Source organism: Ceratosolen solmsi, unplaced genomic scaffold (assembly GCF_000503995.2).
Source record: "Ceratosolen solmsi marchali unplaced genomic scaffold, CerSol_1.0 scaffold13, whole genome shotgun sequence".
NCBI lineage: Eukaryota > Metazoa > Arthropoda > Insecta > Hymenoptera > Agaonidae > Ceratosolen > Ceratosolen solmsi.
This window is the reverse complement of record NW_011948418.1, coordinates 10419588-10439663: the sequence shown is the minus strand read 5'-3', so window position 1 is coordinate 10439663 and position 20076 is coordinate 10419588. Positions and strand designations below refer to the sequence as shown.

The 20076-nt window shown below is 28.1% G+C and overlaps 1 protein-coding gene across 1 annotated transcript in view; it reads right to left on the bottom strand.

The window, feature by feature from the left end:
- Nucleotides 1-14254, bottom strand: part of LOC105360313 (uncharacterized) — a 53665-nt gene extending 39411 nt beyond the window's left edge. The window contains exon 1 of the mRNA XM_011497197.1: nucleotides 13893-14254. Coding sequence (XP_011495499.1) covers nucleotides 13893-13947 — 55 coding nt within the window. The 5' untranslated portion in view covers nucleotides 13948-14254. The remainder of the gene's footprint in view (nucleotides 1-13892) is intronic.
- Nucleotides 14255-20076: the final 5822 nt, after the last annotated feature.

Here is a 20076-nt window from a genome sequence, read left to right as displayed (position 1 = left end):
TATAGCTAAAATAGTAAGAAGAACATGGCTAGACTAAAAAAATATTGATGCCCATTATTATAGACAATTTTTATTTAATTAACGGAATTTTCAATGAAATAGAATATTATTACATAATAGAATGTATAGTATTCCAATTATAAATTCGCATTAATTACTACATATAATCAATTATTTTGACTATTAATCGGCTATTAAGAGATACAAGCCTTAAATTTAATTTCAAATGACAATTCCATCAGTTCTGGGAAATTGCATACATAGTTTATTCTACAAATGATTTATTATAAAATTTCTGTAATTAGTAAAATATGAATTTCTACATTATAATTTGAATAAATGAAGAAATTATTAATTCAGATTAATGTGTTTGGAATAATAATGTGAGTATTTTTTTTTTTAGTTTTATTTATGTTTTTTATTATACGATTCGGTATGCTTCATGAATTCTATGATAATGTTGTTAATAACATTTAAACATAAATAATTCCCACAAAGAAATGAACTTAATTTTATAAATAAATTAATCGACTATTCGAATTGTGTTTTAAAGGAAATGGTAATTTTATTTCTAATTAATTCATTCATGTCGTATTTTATTATTTTCATTATGTATTTTTCGTTTTCTTTTTTTCTGGGTTACTCCTTTACGAAATAATTGGTTATTTTTGATAATTCTACTTGCAGATCTCATTATTTATGAAAATGCCAGGAAATCAGTTCCCTAATTATCCAATAAATAATTAAATCTTTATATTATTACAAGTCTTTCCTGTCATTACATTACAATTATTTCTCATAAAAAAAAATATTGTTATTTTGGGTGCGTTATTGTGTCAATGAAGTGGGATGTTCTAAAATATATCATTAAATCAACATAAATTTTAAATCATACGATAAGTCATTATCACTATGTATTTTCATAAAATTATACAAAATGTAATTAACCATTTCATTTGACGGGTCGTGACAGGAATTTACGACCATTAATTTAGCACAGTATAGAACATCAATTGAATAACAGTGTGTAGTAATATAATGTAACTAACTGCAATAGAAGTTACATATTATGTAAAAGTATTAGTTTCGTAAATATATCTTATCTGAGTACATTTCTTAAAGGTTTTTCCCCTTCGCCATTGAAACTTTCTCAGAATAATCATATAAAAAAGGAAGTAACTAAGGCAGCGATGCCTCTGACTCTCTCATATGTTGCATAACCAGTTGATGTTGGCTGAAAAACTACAACTATATACTATATTCATATGTTATGCTTCGGCAGCAGATCAGTGCCGAGTAGCTATAAAACCAATGCACTATTGATAAGGATCGCGTGACACGCAATTTTTATTCTCATTGCGTATTAATTTCTAAAATCGTCTCTGAACGATAACTATCCTTAATGTTTTGTATAGTAGCCATTTTAATGGTGTCGGCAATCTAGGCATGTCCATTTGTTTTCTCTATATTGAGAAACCAGGCTAAACTTATGGACAATAATTTAGTACATAACCGTATAGCTGCGTTTCTACTTGTATTCTGAGATGATATCGTGTAGGTTTTTGGGGTCGCGTATGCACCTATCTAAAGTTCATCAAGATTTATTCAAATATATATCTTAAATTTACGTTCCGTGAGAGAATTTTATTTTTATTCCTAGGAACGATGCTTTCTTACAATGAATTCTTACTTTTCTTATAATTTCGTTATTTTCCTGTCGCAGTAAGAAAAAGATGTTTCTGCGTTGATGGAATAAAATATGAAGTTTCTACAACCTAATGAAGTGAAAGAGAAAAGAAATTTAATGTTGAAATATATTGCGATTTCGTATTATAAATAAAACAAAACAAAACAAAAAAATGTTGTCACTATTTCAGATTAAAAATTTTGACTTTTAAACCAGAAGAAGTTCTTCCGTCTGAAACAATACATTAAACGATAACTGTACAACGGAGTAATCGTGGCATATTAAATACATTAAAATATGAGTTCTTTGAAACTTTCCCTATATAAATTTAATATTCACCTGCAGTAGTCTTAACGTAATGTTGCAATTTAATTATACTTAATAAAATAGTTGCTTGAACATTGTGATATCATTGTATGCTTTGCGTTTGAATTTTCCTCGAAATTTGGCCTCTTTGGAGCGTTTTGTTTAATTCATGCAGAGCAGCGTCCTATTACGTTAGAATGTTGAATTACGACATCGAGAGCAAACATTTTCATCTCTTCCAAATGATTATTACGAGGTGTGTTATTTCGCATTCCTTTCGAGCGCTAAAACATTACTGTTTCAAATATTTCAAGGTGTCGTCCAGCTTTCTTAATAATCATGAAAGCACGACATTTGACGAATATGTGATAGTCGGTGCTGAGCAGCGAAAGTTCCCCCAAGCACGCGACTTCTCAAAACACGAGTAACTCGAATCACTCGATCATTCGCCAGAGTTTCTAATTGTCCGGTGCTTGAGAACGCGATACTAGTCCGATCATATGACAGGTCGATACGCCAACCGGATTCGAATTACCTACCTAATCTAGTGTATGACATTATCACAATTCGGCTTTAATTTCTCTCTCCTCTCTCTCTCTCTCTCTCTCTCTCTCTCTCTCTCTCTCTCTCTCTGTCTGTCTGTCTGTCTGTCTGTCTGTCTGTCTGTCTGTCTGTCTGTCTGTCATCTATTTATCGAAAAATATATTATTTAGCGTGCTCAATCATTACTCTATATGTGAATTTCGATACTTTCTTCAATGGCGATTTAATAAATTTTTCTGTAATACAACTCTTCCATGCTTTCATTCGCGAATCTTTCTTATTTAACCTGAACAATAAATAAGAAAATTTCATTGGTATTTTGATTGTTGACGATAGATAATATTGAAAATCCATTTATATTAAAAATGTTCATTAATAAATGTTCGATTGATTGTTTTAACATAATTATTTAAAAAATTATAATTTATTTGAAAGATACCGACATTCAAGTAATTTCATATATTTCTAGAACATTATTTAGAAATTTTCCATTTAAAAGAATTATTATATAGGCAACGATATTAACATAATAATAAAATTCAATAGCTTATTTTATTTCTTTTTATTAATCAGCCTTTGTTTTATAACTACTTAATAAATTCTCGAATAGTGTATTTAATAAAAAAAAATAACAAAGTAAAGTGACGTTGTTCAAAAATCCGTCGATTCAAAAAATTGTTAAATATTTTTCATGGTAGTTTTTTCAAACGTATCGATTGGAAATGTCATAAAAAAAAAAAAAAATTTAGAATTATATACTAATACGTTGTGGTTTGAAGATTACTCTATAATTAAAGAAAAATAATATAATTTTGAAAATGAATACTGGTATCGATGTATTACAAATTGCAATATAAGAGAGTAAAATAAATACCTGCAATTTACACATTGATTAATTTACAGTAATAGCTATTTTCAAATGCCTTCATGTTCTTTAATTTACCATTAGAATATTTGCACACGTATATAGAAACGTTATATTTAGATAGACAGAACGTATAAATTATTGCTAATTCTTGGTAATTAAGAAATTTATTGTCCATAGACATTATATATATATATATATATATATATATATAACGATTTTGTAGAGGATATGGTTACAGTTTTGCAGCTTTTCATTATAATTCATGCTTTTTAAAAGCATTGTTCATTTTCAAGACAAATTATGTTTGTGTTTTATATTATTACAAAGATAATATTTAATGTTTATCTCATCGATATGAGATCGAGATGAGAGTCAGTCAATAGCAGCCTATGTAAATATATTTATCATTGTGATAATAAGATCGTGATTGATAATAATCCGTCATGGTAGTCGATCCTATAAGATAGAAGTAATATTATAAAGGCTTGTTGATCCTTTTGTAATAGGATCACCAATGAGATGTCTATTGTCAAATGAAGAAGGATATGCAGAGATGTGGCAAGCGCGATTATGAGTAGGAGCGAAGGAAAGTTGGTGTTGCAGCTTCTGGCTAAATTGCAGCACGATGATATTGTATTAACTAAACCAAAGTAAAGGTGAGGGTCAGGTTGTGCCCAGGCGAAAAGAGCAACGACAACGCGATGCTCGGTAAATGCGAGCAAGGACGCCGAGAATAGTCTCGAGTAAAGCCGATGCCGATGCCTCGGGAATTTCTAGCCAGCCGTCATTGTTCATTTCATGTCGCCGCCGTCGTCGCTCCCGTCTCCACGTTGCTGCGGAACTTTCACCGGCGAGTCGACGTCCCATTCGTTTCCCATATCCGTCGGTGAATCTCCGACGTAGCTGTCGCGTGCTTCTTGCCGAGGAGGTGCGTTGCGCGCGCACCAGTTTCGCTCCGACAGGTTGCCGGGATCGCGCGAGGGAGAGTCAGCGACTCCCGGCGTTAATAAAACCGCACTATGCACGTGTGTACGGTGAAATTGTAATGGCAATCATTAGCCCGCCGCCGTAAATTGAAAATCATAAAATTTGTTCTTACGCGCTGGTGGTACTTGGAAAGCTAGATAGAGCTAGATCGCTCGTATTAATCGTCTATTTTTATTTCCTCGGTAGTACACGAATTCGATGCTAGCTTATCTCAACGATGAATCTTTCTCGGCAATGAACCGCGCTTATTATAATAGTATGTCCCCCTTAATGCAATAATTGTACCGATTATAGATCAAGAATAATGAACATATATGAATGTATAATGGGGATTTTGGGACTTAGAGGTTAGTGGTTGTGATTAGAAATGTTATAAGTTCGTTACAAAGAACTATCATATATTTAGTTATTCATATAAATGTATAAGGATTAAATAAGATAAGTGTCAATATTTATTAGAAACACTCTATAAGCTGTATTTATCGTTCTTCGTATATAAATATCATAATACATAAATTACACTGTATTAATCGGAATGTTGTTATTTTAATATAGAAATTCATGTAAAAGATTTATTAAATATACAGCATTGCTTTTCTGTCGATCGAATAATTCCAATACCATTTCATCCACGAATGTTAAATATTTTATTATATTTTTCAATTTTATTATCCAATTTTCTTTGCATTACACGAATTGTTGTTTTTGAGCAATAATGCTTTTTATACTAATAGTGAAACATTACTTTTAACTTTCATTGGAATGTATAATATTGCAATTATATACATAAACAAACCTTATATTTACATTACAATAAATGTGTTAAATTGAAGAATAGTAAATCAGAAGAATGTCTACTTTAAGTCTAATACACCTTATACCTGATATATATATATATATATATATATATATATATATATATATATATATGAAGTTCTATTTATTGAAATATTTTCAATAAATATATACAATAAATTATCAAAAAATATATTCGTTCATTTCAGTTTTACTGATAAATAATTAATTATTCATTATTGATTATTAATTTTAATTACTTTTATTATAGAAAATTTTTATTTTGTTAATTACACAATTACCTGAAAATGTAATGACTATAATGAATAAAGCAAAAAGTAAAAAATCTTATCGGTTGTTTCCTATTCCAAATATAAAATAAATTATTTTCGAAAATAAATTAAAATAATGTTAAGTAGCATTTTCATTTAATTAATTCTACCATTTGTTGAATATTGTTATGATCTTTCTGGTGGGCTTTATAAAAAGAAAACAAATCTATACGATCATAAAACTAAGTGCGATGATAGAGATAGATATAATATTAACAACTAAAATGTAATTGATTCGGTAAAAGTACCAATTTGAATTCGATGAACCGTTTATCAAAATCGTATCCGCTTTCATAATTTTTATTCTTCATATGATAATGCAACGTAAACAGACGCTGTAACGTATCGATAATATTTATTGAATTTTCCTAGTGAAAATCGATTAGTTATATGATTTGAATTAAATTAAATTATATATTTAATGAGTATTCTCGATACTCATCTACGTCGTAGCGTGTAAACTTCCTTTTATTATGAAATTTATTAGATGTAAATAAATTTACATCACTATATTCTTATAACATTTAATATAGATATTGTAAAAATTGATATATCGCATCACATATTGCCAACAAACTATTAAAAAAATATTCAAGTTATCGCTATTAATATCGAAGTCTTTTTATAATAAATTGGAAAATTTTTAATATATTATCCTGTATTGTTGCGTTTAAGTATTTTTATATAAAATGGGCTCGTATAATTGTGTAGAATTATTAGAATTATGCTAAACTGAGCGTATAAATAAAATTCAATCGGCGAATAGTACATTTGTAAAAAGCATGTACTTGTAAAGGATAAGTATTTATAAGAAAAGAATGATTATATTTTTATAATAAACCATTAAAGTACAATTTAAGGCGAAATGTTAATATTATATTAAGATATTCGAAAATAATAAAAATTATATTTTATAGAAACTAGCTTTATCGCTAATGAGTACCATATAAAATTCTGATATTTCTATATATTGAGATGCGATCTACAATTGGGTCATAGTAACAAGATGAAAAATGAAAGATAGTTTGTATTATCAATAAGTATATTAAAAATTCAAAACAGTTAGACCATTTAAAGTATTTGTGAAATACTAAAGTAAAAAAAAAAAAAAAGATTATCAATGATCGAATAAAATATATAGTATTACGTGCATATAGTATAATTTGATTTAATGAAATAAAATATTTTAAAACAAAAATTATAAGCTATGCTTTATATTTTTATTTGGTATTCTATACCAAAGTTACTATCCTAATTATTAAAAATAATTTATTTTATTTCAATTCATAAGTATATAGCAATATTATAATTTTGTAAGCATATGACGAAAATTTAGTAAATAGAGGAAGAGATTTTCTGATTAGTGAGTCTATCCTATTTATATTGAAAAATAATAATGTAAAAGAGTTAAGCAACATCGTAATTAACAAAATATCTACCTATTAATCAAAGCATTTTAATATTATATAATGGCTTATTACAAAATCATTATTTTATTTTTCCTTTATGTTTTGTTTTTTAATTTTTATAGGATTTAATACATAGAATAATGAATTGACATTTATTTTAGGAAACTTGCTTTCATACGACGACAAATTCATAGCAATTTACGTTAGATTAAAAGTCTCAAAATATCATTTTATTTTATACAAACAATAAAGCGAAGGCCAATTATAAATATAAAATATAAAATAAATAAACAAATATGTATATTATTCTGTTAATGAGAAAGCAGTTTAAGATTTATAATTATTGTAAACTTGTATATGAAGCTACTGATAAGAATATGAAAGTAGTTTAAAAAATAAATAATCGTTTAACACTATTACTTCGATATTTTGATAAAAAACGATTCATTGATACATTTCATATTTATAAAAAATTTATCAATATAATTGGAAATCTTATGAAAATAATGTTTACAGTTACATTAGATGCAAAAGAAAATCAAGTTATAATAAATGGAGGCAACTGCTGTTCTTAAGTAAATAAAACCATTATGTGGTGTCATTAATTTATCGATTTATCGATATACGAAAATGAAAAAACCGTTGCAATAAACTAATAGTTCATTCAAGAAACGCTCTATTTCGCAGGAAAAAAAAATTAACTATAAAATTATCGAATATGCTGATAAAGAGTCTCTCCACTCGATATCTAATAATTTCCACTTAAATTCTGGTATTTTAGTGCCGAATTTCTTGCCCTTCGTACACTTTGCTCATCAATTGTCAAAATTGTCATGGAAATCATGGACGATCAAAGCCGGGATTCGGTCACGGTTCGAGGACAACGTACCAACCACAAAAACAATTTCTCCATCGGATCGTCCGATCGACCTGTGCGATCCAAGTGCGCCTACTGCCGAGCTTAGGTTCGATGCACTCGAACGCTCTCATGATTCGCTAATCAGGTCAATGCGCCCTCCAACCTAATTTATTCGTTTTGTAAAACGAGATGTGTAGATGACGGAGACTATTCTGCCTTTGTTTCCGATACTTCAGCGCTCCAGAGCGTAAAACTATGATTTTTCGGTAGTCACGGACATCTCGTCAATTTCGTATGCTTTTTAGCTTCGACCGAGCCTCTTTTTATTTTTCATTTCTTTGCAAGTCTGCGATAATATCGATGGATTTTGTATTACGGAAGCTTTTCAGACGACCAAAAATTTGCATTATATCCTTCGAAATCATTGACTCTCATTAATAATCTACACGTTTAATTTTCGTTCAAGCATAATTTTACTACATTTTTGTGTAAATTCAAAATTGTATTTAATTCGGGAAGTTTTGCTGAGTTTTTTTCTTCAAATTCTGAATGTTGTAAACTAATTTTCATAGTTTTATGGATTTTTTTTTCATTTGACGATACTATAAAGTAATTTATAATCAGAATCTCGATAAATTTATCATATATTATGCTTGTACATAAAATAAAAAATCAATATGCTTATAATTTTTATTGTTTTCATTATATTAGTTTATATATTTCTGAAATGAATTTTTAATGGATTGACATTTTTTATTTAAAGGATTGGATAATTTTCAAGACAAAAGTGTTTAATTTACTGAATTCAATAGATTAACGTTTAATTAAAAAAACTTAACGCATCTATTTATCATTAATTAAACTTTATATTAAATATAATATTAAATTTTGAATAGAGAATATTCGTTTTAATATAGAAATTACAAAGAGTGATAATAAATAAAAATGTTTCATAATTGTAATATGTATTTCATATTTTCCGCATTGAATTGGAAAACCATTTTTTAATAATAAATAACAAAATATATAAGCGTGGAAGCATTTTAAGTTTATAACGCGCACATACAAGTTAATTGCATTGTGATATAATTAAGATCTCAAACGAAAATATTCTGTTTTCGTGAGAATTTATTTGGCACTTAACAATTTAAATTATAAATATTTACCAATTTGTAATATATTTACATGTATATACAGAGCCGTCGACATCCATATAATTAAAATCCTCCTGTAAAATGAATGTCTACGGAAAGCGGATTACACGAAATCTACTTTAATTTTTTTTTTAACTTTGCATTTATTTATTCAGTTTTTTTCATAAACAGTAATTTAATATACATATATTTGAATATTTTAATTATACATGCATATATAAATATGTTCAACGTGTTTGCCGACTTCTTCAATAATTGAGGTTGTACAATTAACTGATAATTTGTTTGGAATATGATGGAGAATTTATAAATATTCTCATTTATATATTATTTCTTATTTAGTAAAGTACTAGTTTTCGTTAAATAAATCCGATTAGAAAAATTAATTTTTTGTTTCTCAATTTCGAATACGCATCGTTGACACTGTTAGCGACGGTTTAATACACGTTTCTTTCAACTATATTTCATTATTTGAACCGTGTCTATTCAAATAAAAAAAAAAATAAATAATTTGAAAGTATTAAAAATAATTGATGTATTATTATTTTTTCCTTCTTTACAAAAATAAATAAATTGGAAATGAAACTACTATTAATTACGATTTATACATTAATAAATATTTTTAGAATTATTTGAAAATATTAAATAAAATACTTAGCGTACGTATTAATTGGCAATTATTTCGTTATTTCTTCGTAAAGTGTAATTGTAATTTTAAACGTGATAAAGGGATAATTAAGATTTTTAGTTTATCATTTATGTTGACTACATTCATCGTGAAAATTTATTATTAAAAAATAATATATAACGTTGATAACGTTAAATATTATATATAGTTTATTATTTTTATACGTGTAAAAAATAACATTTAAAGAATAAGGTTTAAATCTATTTAAAATAAAATTGTGAATTCTTAAAGTAAATTGAAATTAAAAAGATTTTTTTTAAGTTGAAATAAACTATATAAGTAAAATTCTAATGATTAAGAAACTTGGTAAATCATATAATGTATTATTAATAATATGAATTTGACATTTAAGAAATCGATTAATTTGTTGATATTTGTATGCAATTAGTTGCAATTCCTAAAATAGCTAATAATGCATTTGTATACATACATGTAAAATATTTAATATTAAAACTTATGAATTCTCAATTAGTTCATTTTTACGTTGTACTAAACAGTACTAAATTTAAAAACTCAATTAAATTTTATTTACTTTCTCAAAGTGAAAGCGTTGTAACTCTGAGAAAAATTTTATAAAATTGAGGGACGCGTGCATTAAAATGTTAGTTAAGTCAATTAATAATAAATAAATGATAATAACTATCATATGTCTATATATACATATACATAGTTTAATTCAATAATTTAATTTTCATTTTACTGACTCCTCTAACGGATTTAATGCATTGCAATAATGCATTTAAATAAGTTTGTCCATTTAAAAAGACAAAAGCATTTCATTGAAATTTTATGATTTGAGAAAGCGAATATTATATCAGTAACATTTCTCTTTATAGAATGATGACATTAGCATCGCTGATCCCATTTTTATTACAATACGTTATAAATTATCGAAAAAATTTAAATTACAATTAACTTTTAAATTAAAATTTATTGGGCTTTTTAAATAAATATTACGATTAATGATCGAAGATCGAAGTTATACGGAAGCCCCGAGAAGATTGAGGAATTAGAAAAATAAAAGTATTCCATCATTTTTATTTGTATTTTTAATACGGACGTGAGTTATTGAAGATATTTTCTTACCATCCCGATGAAATATTCAATTACTGATATACGCATATGTATGCACATGCAACGTAAGAAACTATGTGGTCGCTTTCACTGGTTAGCGCGCTGCGGTCATTCAAACTCGACAAGAGGAAAAGTTTGACCAGATATTTAGGTGCCAAAAAAAGATCCACAATCTTTAGAAAAACAATTACTAAGTACAGGTATGATACCTAATACCTATAGGGAATGGCTCAATTACATTTATTTGTAATAATCGCACGTGCGTTAGAAAGATTATTTATCAACAAGTAGGGGATAGATTAAATTGAGTACACGAGAAGTAGTACAACACGTTGAATATTTTGCAAAATTAATGCTTCAATTTTGATTTAAATTCAATTAAAATTTAATCCAAGTATTTAGAAATGAGTTTACCATTTGTGTCATTAATTTAATGTCTATATCTACATTTTAATTTTATATGTGTATGTTTATAAAAGCGCGATCCTTATTCAACTTTGCAAAATATCAAAGTATTATCAGAGTACCAAAGAGTTATCTTCGTGATTGATGAAAATTGCAGTTAAGTCTAAGTCTAAATACATCTTTTGCGAATAATACATGATAAGCTTGGAGAAAATTAAAAAGCAAAAAAAAAAAAAAACTATTAGGCAGTTAATGCTAATTGAACTTGAGCGAATAAATATATGTTAATTAAGAGATATATTTAAAAACCTGAAGGGATAAAAGCTGGTCATAAATTTTTCGAATATATTTATTTTCTATCTTGTAATAATCATTATGGAATAAAAACAATCGAATGTTTTAATTAAAAATTTATGTTTGAAAAAAGAAAGTAAACGAATTTAAATCGAGTTTAATCTCATATATATTTATTGTAAATAAACATACGTATGAAGGTAAATAAAAATTTTTAATTAGATCGAAGATGTAAATCATATGATTGGTATTTAATTTCGTTTAATTTCTTTTAATTCTTAATTAAAAAAATTTCACGTTTTCAAAATGAATTCGAATATCGACCGCGAGTTTTCTAATTTGCTTGCACTTATTAATTTTCATGTATATTATTGAACTCTAAGTAAGCAATTAATTACAATCAGCCGTAATAAATAATGTAAGATTTATTTTTCTATTAAAAAAAAATCAATTTGGACCTTAAATGATCGATGACTGAATTATTCTATATTCTAGAAAAATTCAATATAAATTGCTTCATTCTATTTGATCATTTATTACATTAATTTTTGACAACTTTTTTTTGTTTGTTTTCTTTTTTTTTATAATTAAAGGATTACTTAAGTTTAATTAATTGTTAATTGACTTTTAGTAAATATTAGTAAATTAATGTTTATTGTGATATTGATGACACGATAAGAAATAATAAGAAAATGATATTTTATAATTACATTTTTAACATCATTAAGTAACTATATTTTTTCAACGAAATAAATTTAAAATATTATCTTCAATCTTTTATTAATATTATTGTTCTATACAGATTAATATGTTTTTCTTTTCTTTATTATTTGCAGATAATTGTCAATGTAAATTCTCATATGACAATTTTAATAATTATATGAAAACTTTATATTTCCAGTGAATTATATTGCTAATATATCAAACATTAATATAAAAGTAAATTTTCACTATATACTTATTAAATAAGATTCAATTTTTGTTTATAAAATGTAAGTATTCATGTACGAGCTGTAAAATCTTATACCAATAAAGTTATATTACAGTCTACTATTTAAAAGTAATATATTTAAAAAAGTGGATTGATGAAATATGTAATAACTGTAATTGCTTTGTCAATTATAAATATGCTTCTATTCATTACAGAAAAAAAAAATAATATTCTCGTTTTATGTTATCGACAATAAATTACCAACATATATTATTAGTTTACAGTTTTAACTTATATAAAATTGTATTTGTAAATTATTATTTTATATGAAGTAAAAATTAAAAATATAAGAGTGTTTTGTTAAGTCTAGTATATTTTTCTAATAAAAAAATGAATTTATATCAGATTTATCCTGAAATTGATGCAATCCTTTTCCATATATATATTTTATAATAACGTAAAATTTTATAAAAAAATCTATGTTTTTTTTAATGAATGTTAAAAGGTAAACTATGTAACGAAATAGAATTCAAATTCTTCGTAAAATTAGACAAAATTTCTATAATATTTAGAAACCTTTTCCTAGTCAATTTAATCATCAAAATAATAGGATCGACATATTTGTCATATGAAGTTATACATTACTTGCGTAAAACTATAATAAAGCAATTTTATTATGTTGAAGAATAGAAGGTGAGTAGAGAAGATTTATAGAAAGATAAATGTGCTCATTAGATAGCCGTTAAAATCTTTTCAATATTCGAAACTTTCACAAATGATATACTTTATATTAATCAATCTTATTAATTTTGATGTTGTGGTACAAATGGTTTTCTCGATCTTTAGGAATTAAAAATAATTACAATGCCCATAAACAATTGCTTAATGGGTGAAAAAGGTGCTCATTATTTGCGAATTTTATTCGCCGCTTTATAGGCACAACTAAATCTGACATTTGGACGAATTATTGTGAAAGGATTATTATAAATTGAAATATTATTATCGAGTTCGTTGAATATTGGCCATCGACTTCCCAAAAGGACTTTGAGGTACGTGGATATTTTAATGTTATGGTTTAAGTATATTAAGCATGATTATGTGCTAGACGCGATAGTTTAACATTCTACTATTAGACATATATTTTAATAAATACGATGTTATGATCCGATTAACTCGCGATAAACAAGCAAGTGCCAAATGACTTTCGTTTCGCTGTTTATCCATCGAGTTTCATTGCCTCACCTATACCACTCGATTATGTACATTCATTGAGGTTCGCGCTGCTTACTTAGCTAGCCCGTGAAAAAGAAGAAGCCGCTTTTTCTTCTCGCACGACGCCACTCATTAAAAATTAAACACATGCCTGCCTGCGGTTTTGCAATACACTCGCCGTCGTCTCATCACGAAGCGACGAATGGTCTTTCCGCCTGTGCGATTGATTCGTATGAGCGCGGGGTGGGATGGGAGTGTGTGCGTGCGTGCGTGCACGTCGGGATAGGGGTGAGTGTGATCGAGCAAAGGGCCGATTAAGTCGTAAGTAAGAAGCTCGTCGTCTCTCACCGTAACTGCAGAAAAAGTGTGCGATCCAAAGTCCGAGCACGAGTTTGCCGATCATCTCACGCGGCGCGTCTGCTCATGCGTCAAAGTCACTCAATAAGCACCATAACGCACACGCGGCTGGTGCGCCGCAGCTGATTGAATGCGCGGGCTATTTGATTTGAATCAGAGGCTCACGCGGCTGGACACCCGGGCCATGACACCCTCCCGGGTACGAGGGCTTCACTGGTTACAGCATCATCGTGGGCGCCTCGTTGCGGTGGTGCGCGCCGATAGCGTGCCAGACGGTGACTGGGATTGACGAGGAACCGCCAAGTTATATTCGCTTAGGGAGGCAAGAAGAGAGAGTCGGCGGCGCGTTTGGTCGCGAGCGAGCGAGCGACTACGTCGGCTTGCCTCGGCCGCCTCGGCCGCCTCGTGGCCTACTATAACAGAATCCACTCCCACCACCGAGACTCCCGCTCCGGGTGCTTCCTCGCGCACCCAATCTATCGCCAGGAGGAGGAAGAGGAGTTTACGCGGCGGAACAAGAGATGGCTTACGAGGCCGTGGGGCATAATGATTTTGGGGCCCTCGGGACCGGGGGAAGGGAGAACGCTTCCTATACTCCTGACTTTGTCGTTGCCCTTTTTCTCTTCATATTTTGTAATTATTATTATTATTATTATTATTATTATTATTATTATTATTATTATTATTATTATTATTATTATTATTATTATTATTATTATAATTTTTGTGTTTTATAAAGTGGGGATGGTTGTTGTTTTTCGTAGTCCCTCCCGTCGCTATGGTGATTAATATTAATGTTGTAAGGCATCCGTGACTGTACGTTGGCGTGGCTGCTCTTAAGATCGGTATTTTTGCGTTTTACAAATTGCTATCCTATATCATGGAGAGTCTGTTGCGATTTTCATATGCCAGTGTATAAGGACTCCATAAACTCATAGTTTTTCATTATAACGATGCATCGTACTTTCACGAGAAGATGCTTTTTATATAAATAGTGAAAATTGGCATGTTATTGTTAATTTGTTGATTTTATTGCAGAGTCGCATGTTTTCGATGGAAAATTACAATTTTCATTCTGCGAAACCGTTTTCAGGGAAATGTTGCTTATTGATTTGCGATGCTTCCTGTGGTTTCCTATGATTATCCATGGGAGCATTGTTTTTTGTTTGCATTGGTTTGTTCTGCTCTAAGCATTTAATTAGGTCGTACAACCGACGCGATTTATTATGTTTTAAAAGTTATTAACGATACATCAGAAGCTATTGTCTTCCGTTCCATCCATTAAGTACGCTTAATATTATTGTACATTAAATGTATACGATTGTATTATAAATTTAACTGTTACAATATCTATTTATCGTTAATATTCGCCATACGTAACTGCCACAGCATTTATCACGGTTAATATATTATTTTGAAAGTTAAGATATTACTACTGTCTGTAACCATAACTTTTTTTTATTTATCTCAACATATTTATTTCCTTAGTAACAGTGGATAATTTATAATTTTAAACACTGAATTCAACCGAATAAGTATTTATAAATTTTATATCATTTTCGAAGATTCGTATTGAATGCTTCGCAGACACCTCTACATACTGGCTACAAAACACACTGACTTTCTACATTTATCGAGACATGTATAATTTATCACTGCTTCTTTGCAGCAATCACTTAAAGAGAAAATACCTATAATTACGTCACTGATGCACTTTACTTAACAATTCGTAATTTTTAATAACTATGTAGAAGTTAATTGTAGATATACAAGTGCAAAATGTGAATACGCCCATAAATGACATTAGAGTTAAATTTTGAATTAAATATAATCCCTTTTTTTTTTTTTTTTTTTGTTTTTTACAAAATAGCGCTTCGACACGATGAATTTTTATGTACACAATTATACTATACAACGAAATGTCTTTTGTTTTTGCAAAAATTAATTTTCATAAAAAAATCTATATCTATGCAGGCAAATTGATAGGAGCTTTTATATTATTTTAATTTGGCAAAAGCCACATATAAATTAATGTAATTATGATTTTTTTTTGCTAGTTTTATGTAAATTTTGCCCAAAGTATTTGCTCTATGGACAATACACCAATATTATTCTACCGAAACGAAATACTTCTAATGCAAATTTCTTTGAGCATATCTTATTTATTTAAATACATACGTGTTTCAATCGCTGTGTTACTTCACCTCGCCTTCCTCAACGATAAATTGAAATATAATTTTATAGACTTTATTATATTGTATTGTAATATCGCAGGTATGATCAAACAAGTAGCCGAGGTCCTCAAGTGCATATCTCTTTATTATGTTTCACAATTCATCGAGAGCATAATTTACTTAACATAAATAAGTGCATGAAGTTTATAGGGAGTATCTTGTGGAGATAATGACAGATATTGTGTAGACGAGGACAGGAACAAAAGTGATGGGCTTCTGATATACTAGCGCGTCCGAAGAATAATAGGCAGCTGATTGCTCAGTTTGATAAAAAAAGGGGGGGGGGAGATAAAAAGAAGAAAACGATTGGCCATTATGAATTTTTTTTTTACTTTTGGATGGTGATAATGATGGAATTTCATTACTCTAGAATAATTATTTTTAACAATTCGCGATATAAATTTTATTTCATTAGTATGCGTGAGTTTTCGAAGAATTTTATTTTTGCACTTTACTTTCATTATAAATATCACACATTCATATTCTTTTATAATATATTTTTTTTAACATTTTCATGATATTTCATATTATTGAATACCATTTTTCATCAATCATGTGCAATCTTATCGATAAAATAGTCGCTATATTACATCATACCTACGCTGTAATGATTTAGATACTTGCAGAAGTTGAACTTTTTCAAAATTCTTGACAATAGTAATGTGTTATTTTATGTTTATATCATGTTGAACTTCTAAAAAAAAGTACTTTAAAAAACTTCTTGCTTTCAATAAAACGTTTTATTAAAATATTTTGAAAGTGAATGAGCAAATTTTGGTAAAATGCCCATAAATCATTTATATTAAAATAAAGAATAACATTTTTTAGATAGATCATTTTGAAGAAATTAAATTATTTGTCAGTAATAATAGAAAATTAATATTAAAAATTATATTCGACCGAGAAATTAATATTATGTTATGCACATACTTAGAATTGTTTATATAAACGAAAAACACGATATTTAACTAGACATTAGTAAATTTACTTATGACAAAAGATATAAATTGTTAATCAATTTGTATTATGTTTAATACTTATTTAGCAATTTTGTATTATATCTTAATTGTATTATATTTATTATATCTAAAAATAATCAAGGAATTGGAATTTCGCGAAATAAAGTTTCATACGTATATATATATATATATATATTGTATTTGGAACAGATTTCAAAACTTATTTTGTCACAGATGCATATATCAGAATGAAAAAATCATTTTAGGGAGTGACAAAGCACTTAAGAATTGTGAATAAAAAGTCGAGTCTATTACAAACTACCAACAACTATGTATTGGATTAATGATTTTGATAATGAGTAATAAAATTAAAGTGATATCTCACAGAAACATAGCACATACCAATACAATGAAAGAGACAATAAAAAGAAAAATTTAACTACATCTAAATAATATTGAATAATATTATATAGTTAATTGTCATTGGCTTGAATCATATATCTGTTTTTGACAATTTGGAATTTTTCTATGATACATATATACGAAAGAAAATATCGTTTTATTGTATCTTTATTATTATTATTATTATTATTGTCATTTTCATTACACTTGACAACACGAGAAGAAAGATGAAGGCAACTATAAAATTTAGCATATATTTTTTTTTATACGTGAAATTTTTATTCACAATATTCCGAAAGAGTCTTTTCACATGCTCATGCTAGTCGAACTTTACATATTTATGATAAAATAAATTGTTCATTTTTTATGCTTTAAAAGATCTTTTACATTTTGAGTAGTTGGTTAAAACACACACATGTTAAGACAGTAAATTTTCTCTAATATATGTATATACCAATAAATAATGCATTTATTTCATGTTATTGCAACAAAATTTTTAAGATATTCTACTGTATGTATAAGTGGAATAACATATTCATCTTTTGGGATTATAATGCTTAAAAGGTAAATTTTTCATCGATATTACTGTTTTGGTGAAAAAATCAGCACGTCATTCGGAATATATATTTTTTTAAAAAATTAAGATTGACATATGAGGAAATTTTTTGCAGTTCAAAAATAAGTGTATATCGACGGAATATCGACTACTAAGGGTTAATCACCATTTTCTATTTAATTTAATTTTATTTTATTTTTTACATTTACAAATTATTTATTATAACTACGTATTTATTGATGATATGAGTATGTTTAAGGGCTTTGTTGCAAATAATGCTTTACCATAGTAATTTAAAGGATACTTAACGTTTAAATTGCGTTATAGCAGTAAAATTATCTTAAGAAGGAGGCCAAATGGAAAATTAAAATATTGCATAAATTACTTTACGTCGTAAATTTGGCCTTTTATTCTCATCGATGCAATGAATAACACTTTTTTCAATATTTTAGTCTTCCGCGAACCATTAATATACAAAAACATTCCTCCATCGTGGTCATGCTAGCTCGTCTCGTAACTCAAGGTCCCGTAAAAAAAAAAAAAAAAAAAAAAAAAAAAAAAATTAAGAAGGAAAGAAAAATACCATTGCCGTTCCTGTAACTGCGGCATGCGGTAATTGTAATTGGAGTTTTGCGGTCTCAGTTTAACAATGCACTAGTATCTTTTATACAGTGAATTGCTTCGTTCTTTTACATGACCTAAATGCTAGGGATTATGTTGAAAAAATAAATAGGGAATAAGGAAAGAGAAATTGATAAAGTATATCAATGACTAATTAAAGAAATTGCTATAGAACGGTTCCACAATTATATCACGTAACGGGTTATGTTGCATGTTACATGAAATAATATTACATTATAAAGGCTCGGTTATTATTGATGATCACCGAAGAAGATTTTAGGTAGTATAAATCATATTCTGAGGTAATTCTTAATTTACTTTACGATGCCCAGCATTTGTTATTGAAGCAAAAATCTTAAAAATACACTTATGTCGATGGATTTTAAATTATTCAGGATCAAAAGTCTGGATACGTAAAAATGTGCATATTATCGAAATATCAACGTCGAATTGTTCGCTTAAAGAAACATTGAATATAAATTTATAGCTAGCAAGGCTTCCTTCATTAAATGCCTTCATTAATAAAGATATTTTTATTTATTTTACTTATATAATATACGTTTGTATAAATTTAACGCCCTTGTGTAAAATACCTTAATTTTATTAATATTTACTATGTATAAAAATAAAGTCTTACTACAATTTAATTATTACATGGTAATGAAAATCAAATAGTACGAGTCACTGGTTTAACACATATAAATATGTAAGAAAAAAACAACTAAAATTTAATATATTTATATAACTAAATGTTTATTTAAGTAGCTGCGTTTATTACTGATAATGAAATTTTGCCTAGAAAAATAATTATTTTTTAACGCAAATATTTATCTATAAAATCTTATTGATCTAACATCTTATTGATTGATTGTTAAGCTCGTGATAATTGCCTAGTAAGATTAACCAAAAACTCGTTTATAATTTATTCGTAAATAACAAGTAATAATGTAGAATATAATTTACATAATTCCGAACGCCCTTGCAATACTTAAAGCCTCCGACATTTCGTCTTCCAAAAGTTAACGACTCCCTGTGATCAATGCATTACGAGAATTACTATTTATAAAATCTTAGTAATCTTTACAGGCTGTGTCCTATTAATAATAGGGCCGTCAATCAAATGATGCGCAATAGAACAATGACAGATTTACAATACTTAACGATTGGCACAATAATAAACAACTGTTCGCGATCGTTTACAGGTAGCTTTCCGTTTGAGAATTTGCGCCTACTGTTCGACGATATAGGAAATTGGTAACGTTAAAGGCCGATTGGATTCACTGCCAAGTGAACGTCCCTCAGGCTCGTGCAAGGTTTTCAAGGCCCAGGCAATACGCGTCACCTCTCCTCTTCTAGTCGATTACGTTTCTTATACTCTCTCGGTGCTTTGTACTTCTTACTCG